The sequence below is a fragment of the Anguilla rostrata genome, chromosome 8, assembly GCF_018555375.3.
Source record: "Anguilla rostrata isolate EN2019 chromosome 8, ASM1855537v3, whole genome shotgun sequence".
In the NCBI taxonomy this organism is placed as follows: Eukaryota; Metazoa; Chordata; class Actinopteri; order Anguilliformes; family Anguillidae; genus Anguilla; species Anguilla rostrata.
Window position 1 is genome coordinate 10,175,339 of NC_057940.1, and position 7,836 is coordinate 10,183,174.

Below are 7,836 nucleotides of genomic sequence, written 5' to 3' on the forward strand. Positions count from 1 at the left end.
GAGATCGATCCATCTCCACACAGCCCAGTGTGTGATGTCCCTGCCGGACGCTGAGCTGCAGTACACCCAAACAAACACTACAATGGCAAGGGCCAACTTCTCACATTCAAACTCACGGAGCTAAATGTGACATCATGGCAATGGTGCGCAGATATGATATCACATGACCTGAGCCATTGCATAACCCTTGTGGTGGTGGTGGGGGGCGGGGGGGAGAGACACCAATAAGCTGATTAAGCAAAGCTGGTCATTTCTACTCCTTGGCTTAATGACTCCTGAGGTGCTCCATTGTAAGGAAGGTGCCATTATGTGGGGAAAAAAGAAAACGTCCAACGGTAAAGTGGCTCGTGTCTTGTTTCAGGGTTACGCGCTTTCCTGCTGACTAACCAGGGCTTCCCATGAGCATGATCTCCTCCAGCTTATTCCGGCTCCGATTCAGGTCACCGCTTTCGCACGGGTCCCACACAGGAAATGCCTGGCAGTGGCCGACCAAGTGCTATCCCTGGGTTTTTTTTGATACTATGCAGTCTGTGGGTAATCAGAGCACTAAGTACAATTTAGTCAAGAAAATGACGAGCATTGTTGGGCTGAATGGCTTATTCTCATCATTATGTTAAGCCTTTTTTTTTTATTTGAGAAGAAATGCCTCCAGATGACCTTGTGGTGCTGTAAAATGTGAGTGACTCTACAATAGCCAGTCACTAGGCCTGGCTCTAGTAAAGGGGAACTCCAGTCTAAAATCACAGTTTGATCATAAAATGACTGGCAAATCATATGGTAAAAAAAAGCACCAATCCAATCTTCTAGATGGAAAATTGGCCCTGGAAAAGTCCCAAACTAACCATTCCACGTCATGTGACAGCCACAGTCACACCCACTCTCAATGCAGTGATGATGCATAGGTCAAAGAGGCAGCTCAGGCACAGGGCACTGGAATTAAAATACCTGGACAAAATTCCAGCAGTGCCAACAGTGGCCGAATCAATAGCAGTACAATAACCTCAAATTAGTGTGTGCTTTCCCCTTTAAATCCAAACCCGGTGGGGGGGGATGTCCTCCATTAGAAGAGACCTTTCGAGTCCCCACTTTGAATCGTGAGCCAATAATTAATGCTTGAAGCCATGGACTTTATCGCCCCGTATTAATGGTATCAGTGGGCATCAGTGCTGATAAAAATATCTGCACTACTGAGATCTGAGATACAGTGGTTATGTAATGGAGGGTTAGTGGATTCAGGCACTGGCACATGGCGTGAACCGGTGCATCTAAAGAGAAGTATATCCAGCTCTGTTGCAGAAAACTCTACTGTATTGAAAGAGCAATAGATAAAGTATTATTGCAGAGATTGGCATCTACCAAATGCACAATAATGATAATAATAATAATAATAACCTGTGCCCTGTGATAGATTGGCAACCTGTCCAGGATGTACTCCTGCCTCTCGCCAAATGCATGCTGGGATAGGCTCCAGCAACCCCCCCTCAAACCTGACTAGGATAAGTGGGTATACATAATGGATAGATGTAATGCTCAGACATTGTGAAGAAATAAATTAAACTGCTACAATATTTCAAGCATCATTAGTTACTTTTTTTAAAACATTTTTGCTAGTAGTAGTAGTAGTAGTAGTAGTACAGCTATCACTATGTTAATTAACTAATTATTCAACAGCTCAGGGGGAAATAAAATCAACAGAAAGGAAATGTCAGGCTGTTCCCTGACACATTATCTGTACTTTACCTTACAGATATAGTACAGCATGTATGTCCATATAATTGGACTTTGGCATTAAGGTGAAGTTCTCTACGTGAAGTTAAGCATTTGGCTAGACGGACCAAGCACACAGACTAAATCAATTTCCCTTCGGAAGTGTATTTTTGTAAATTACTCTGGGGGGGGGGGGGGGCTAACTGCCCTTTATAGAAAGATATAAGCCTTCCATCCTTCCATCTTTGTCTTGTGAAACAACAACGGTACAATAAGGCAGGATTCTATGAACATTTTCCCTTAGACCCTTGATTGAATGAAAGTAACTGTTATTTATTTATTTATTTTCCTCCACGGTTTTAACACACGCCTCTATCTGCAAGTGAGCGAGGACAGCTGATTGGCAGGATCCGAGGCCAGGCTTCATCGATTCCACCTGGATCTCCTCGGGATCAGAACACGTCTCCGGTCGGCCGGGGACCTTAGCTCAGCACCCGGAGCGCGTTTCCGCAGATAGCGCGCGTGACCTCTGGTGCGTGCGTCTTTTAAAAACCACGGCTTTGGGGAAGCCTTATATCTGTCATTTCAGGAAGCCCCTCGTCGGGTTTGCACGCGCTGCAGCAGCCGAGCCGTGGCATTACTCAGCAGTCATGTGACGAGTAGCGGGGCCATCGCGAAAGCACGCCGATTCCCCTGCGCAAGCACAACCGCGGTATCAGTTCCTGATTTTCTTTCCGCGCGGGCTGGGATCTTTAGCACGCTGCGAAGGGCTCTGGGGCAAAGGAAAGCACTCGCTGTTGCGCGGGTCACCACCGGCCAAACTCCCAAGGCGGACCAAATTCCGCAACCCTGACACCAGTTTAGAGGCCGCCTACAGCTGCTGTCTGAAAGCGTAATAGCAGCTTCTGGAGCAGTCTCCGTTTTAACTCATAGATGAAGTCGGGGCTCTGAACGTACATCTTATTCAGAAAAAAGGTCGGAAACAATATGAACATGAACCATAGACATAGCGCGCACCATATGTGCCTCATCAAAAGCCTCACCTACCTCTAGGTAATATACTTTCAAATAAAGTGCTCAAAATAAACACTGCAAAATAAATAGACTACGCAAGTTTGAAAATATATTTTTGTTTGTTTGTTTGTTTGTTTGTTTTTCCACTGTTCACAAAACCTGCTGAGTAACAAATCACAAAGACTGGACAAGATAAAGTATCCCCTGGTCTTTGAAAAATAAACAAAAACGGTTTTAAACAGAAAGACTATCAGTAACACCAGCTGTTAGACAACACAGGGCTTTCTCTTGCTTGCAGCTAGTTCATTAGCTAGTTTATTAAGCTGAGTAGGGGACACAGTGTCTCTTCTTGGAAGATATTCTGAAAGGACTACAGAGGAGTACAATGAAGGCATTCAGAGAACAAAAGCCCTTTGAAATTATCCAGTAATTCTGGGTTCCTAAAGGATGCACCCCCCCCCCAAATTATTGCAGTGATTTAATTCATTACTGGTGTTACTGGTGACAGTGAGACTTAGGTTTCAGGAACCCTCCAAAATGTGAGGACCTATGACATGTCATTGGTAACTTCAATCTGAAGCAATCACCTTCCTTTGCTTTGGAGAGGAAATACATTTGACTGGGGTGTACAGTTTTGAGGCGATGATCAGCAGAACATGGTGGCTACACTCATCATGGGATTAAGAAAAGACTCACTTGACCTTTACAACTACATACAATCAATCAATCAATCAATCAAATTTTATTTGTATAGTGTATTTTACAGCAGTTGTCACAATACGCTTTACAGACAACCCTGGCCTAAACCCCCACAGGAGCAAGCCTAAGGCGACGGTGGCAAGGAAAAACTCCCTGTGGCAGATGGGAAGAAACCCTGGAAGGAACCAAGCTCAAGGAGGAAACCCATCCTCCTCTGGTCGGCTCAGGGTGCCGACTGGTGACCAACATGACATACACTAACAAGTGAAAACTAGCTTTATCCCATCCTGGTCTGACCAACAAACACAGTCACTGGGAGCTAATATAGTTCACTGGGAGCTAATATAGTTTGACGGTTCTTCAGTTCCGGTGAATCCTGGCAACTGACCACCATCCGGTGGTATGACCATGGCCAAATACACTCGGCTCCCAGCCATAGCAAACCTCGCCCCTGGAGGCCAGCGGGATGTGGCAGGTTTTTTGTTGTTACTCAGAACTTAATTGATTAATTAAAGCAGCTGATTACACAATTACCTCGCCAGGTTTCCTGGGCATGAACTGCGTGCAAAAACCATTCCACCCTGGTGCTTAACAAAAACGTGTGAACGCCACTGTCGCAAAGCGTTACCTTGACTCACCGTTCCTTAAGTTACTTGGACAGATTTTCCTATTTACTGTATCTGGCATGTCAGCAATTCAATAGACTGTTAGCATCTTAGTAACATAATGCCTGAAAACAGACACCATGTTTTGTTATGTATAACTGCATAGCTGCATAGCATAAGCTGGGCAACAAGGTTACTGTGCAAGACTGTGGAAGGACCAAAATTAAAGTATTAATATGTCACCAGGCTAACCCTAACCCTAACTGATGATTCAGCGTTTGAACCTTGTTTGTCTCACAACTAATTATAAAATGAAAAAAAAAAAACTGAAATGTACATTTGAAACAAGCTGCCACACACACGTTCACGCACACATGTACACACATGCACACACACACACATGCACACTCACGCACAAACACACATACACAGCTGCCATTACTAAACTGAGGTGTCTATTTTTGGATTGTGTGAAGGCATATCACGCCACAGTGGCTTACGGTCAACTTGCGAGTTGAACGTTACGGCTTCGGTTCTTGTGGGCAAGCGCATTTGCGTCTAATGAGGTGCGTTCAAGAGTGTGGCTTTAGAGCAGTGGTCTCCAACCCTGGACCTGGAGAGCTACAGGGTCTGCTGGTTTTCATAGTGACTCTGCACTTCATGAATCAATTCAAGCAGTTGATTACACAGTTACACTCAACTCACCCAGTGTCTTGGGTCTCGATTGGGTGCCGATTTTAAGGTGAAAACCAGGGTTGGAGACCACTGCTTTAGAGGATAACTGTGCTCTTTACACCTGGCACGAGCCCATTGATACACACGTGAGCACGTGATCATGCTCTTAATCAGCAGGCCACATTCTCAGATGTGAAGTACCAGGCCATTACACAGAGGGGCTACTGTCAGACTGAGTCTGCATTTAATGGGCAGAGCACAACACAGGGATTTTCAGATGTAACTGATGGGAAGTGAAGTCCAGTGCTTGAGTATGGTGAGTGCATTAAGGTACCTTAGGACTTCACCTCCCACAAACCTCTCTGGGACTCACTTTTGCAGCACCGTGCCTGTTGTAACGCATCCTAATATGTGTAGCTGAGGTCCTATATATATATATTCATTCAACTATTCATTTCTGCTCACTTCACTGGTTCATTTTCCCCCAGAAAACTAAAAATATTCTAATATTATTGATTTTTTTTTTTTTTTAAGTTATTTGTTCACATAGCAGACCCGTTTGATAATCAACAGAAACGGCAGGCCAGAGAAGTCAGTGCATGGCCGCATAGTTTCACTGAGACAGGGAGAAACAGCCTATCACAGGTTTTCATTATGCCACTGTAGTTGAGAAGAGCTGCTGCTTCCAGCAGCAGGCTACGCGCTATTCAACAAGGGTACTCGGAGTAGAAGCGTGACGGTCAACGTACATTGCTGTACTACGCCGAGACAGCCGTAGCAATAAATTATCTCTTATGCCAACTACTGCTTTCCGCAGCGGGCAGCGCGTGGGGAGCCTGTGTGACACTTGCAAGCGACACCGCGCTTATCAGCTGGTTCGATGACTCATGTAGTCAGTCGGCAATGCGACGCATTCCAGCTCTTCTACAATGTTTCTTCTGGGCTTCCCGATCCCTCGGTGTTATGTTCATAATTGTACTAAATACTCAACCGTGGCAAACATCATTAGCCCCACACTCCGCATGCAAAATCATGACAATTCTAATAGGTCGGGCTTTGTTATGCCCATTTTGGGTACTCCCCTTTTGCTCCTAGCAAGCGCCATACTTTCTCAGTGTAGCTGCTAACAATTATGTAGTGATAACGTGTATAAAGCACGGAAAATGGTGGAGGGAAGGACACTGTAAAATGCTGACAAGCCCTTCCTTACAGTCTAACGGCTTCTAATTAAAACACATGCACTGACCATGTGGTGCTGCCAGGTATACGTTCAGTGACGCTACACCCCTTCACCTTCACCGATACGCGGTTTATACCAACACAATGCAGATGAAATGCCGAAAGTGTATAACGCCAACAGCGGAATGGTTAGCAAGAATGCAAACACTGTTGTCTTCTCCGATTCCTCGGAACCGCTGCCACGGGGCATTACTGAATATCACGCGGCAAATCTTACCTTGGTGACCACATTTTGCACGAGTCCTGTTTGTAGCCTGTAGTTCCACTCCAAACACGAACAATCAATGCTTGCGGATTCGTTGCCAGTGCCATTGGCATGCAAACGTGGAGCGGTCGTGCTACTGTTCGAATCACGCAATAACGATACAGAACTTCCAGTGTTATTCCCAACCTTCGCGGTCGGGTATATGCAAGTACTATTTGGTTGTGCTAAAAGGAAATTATCGGAGAACTGACTGAATCCCAGAAATAAAACGGGGATACACGTCAGGACGATGAGTTGTTTTTGGTATTTCCCAAATCCTCCAAGAAACGGTAAAACAGAACCGTCGATACGTGACAGCAACCCCGTGGAAGTCGTTTCTGATGACACGAAGCCGTTTTCTGGTTGATGATCTCCTGTTTCCAACCGGACTACAGCCATCGTGGTTCGTCAAAGCTGTAGCGTGCTTGTAGCGCAGCCGGGTGGGAAATCCAGTTCGCTTTCTCCACAATGCGTCAGTGCTCAGTTTCAGGGAAAACCTCCGCATTCAATCACTTAAAAGTCGTAATAAAAAGTCGCAGTTTGATATGACCAGGAAGCAGTTGCTAACGTGGATATTCCTCTTTAATTTACTTAAACAATAGCCATTTTCGAATTGACAGTATGTTCAAAAGACGGTCAAGGAATTCCCGACGAGGTATGTCCACAGCGAAGGCGACTGGCATGTCCTTTGCGCCAGGGTTTTCCGTTCTCATCCATAGATGAACGTTAATACATTTGATAAACCGGTCTGTAAGCTGTTCCGGAAAGAACCGAAAAGTGAGAAAACAAACCCAGCCCCTTTTCTCTGGGAGCTACAGGTAACACACCTGTATAAACATAGACCTCTTGCCTGTGTAATATGCATAGTTCAGCATTGCATTATTGTGTACGTCATTCGATATGCGGCGAATAATTCAGTTCCAGTATGTTATAATAACATCTCACCACTATAACCTCCTCGCTCCCTTAGCTCCCAGTAAACTCGACACCGCAATGGCAGAACCTTTCTTAAAACCTCCGCCCCCCTCCGCTCACAGCGACTGTGCAGAAAATTGCGCCACCCAAGCACATTTGGTTATTGATACTAAATAGGCTTCCTTTGACGCCTACCGTCGTTACGTGTGGCATTTGCATACAGTAGGCCTACCTAAAATCCCAAAACAATGAAATATTTTGTCGAACATATCTGATTGCGTTTTGGTTGTCATTTTGTATCTGCCTGTGCTCAAGTATCAAGTGTGAATGTGCATGGGTGTGTGTGTAGAAATATACAGTAAATTGAAAAAATATTGGGACAGTAACTTGATTAGCTTGACTAAAGTCCGGGCTGTCAGCTTTAATTAGAGGGTATTTACTGATGAGATACGGAGGGTATTGGGTGACCCCTTTGAAGTCCGCCCTTTCAGGACACGATTAGCTGCTCAGCTGTTTTGTTCTTTTTTTTTTTTTTTGGCTAGCTGTGTGTCTTTGCATCATAAGTTCACGCACAAGAAAGCTAACAAAAGGTCTATTGGCTGTCCCATATCTCCACACTTGGCTAAGTGTGCTTGGGTACTAGCACACTTCAGTGGCGTATTGTGATGTGGAACGTATATGTTGGCATATAGTGTGCAAGTATGTATTAAGTGCCCAAGTGCTTGGGGATATTAAAAA

General features: G+C 44.9%; 1 protein-coding gene across 1 annotated transcript in view; it reads right to left on the reverse strand.

The window, feature by feature from the left end:
• The window catches only part of LOC135260762 (solute carrier family 22 member 23-like), a 43,093-nt gene extending 35,875 nt beyond the window's left edge, over positions 1 to 7,218 (reverse strand). The window contains exon 1 of the mRNA XM_064346290.1: positions 6,157 to 7,218. Within this exon, the coding sequence (XP_064202360.1) occupies positions 6,157 to 6,582 (426 nt within the window). The 5' untranslated portion in view covers positions 6,583 to 7,218. The remainder of the gene's footprint in view (positions 1 to 6,156) is intronic.
• Between the last annotated feature and the right edge of the window lie 618 nt (positions 7,219 to 7,836).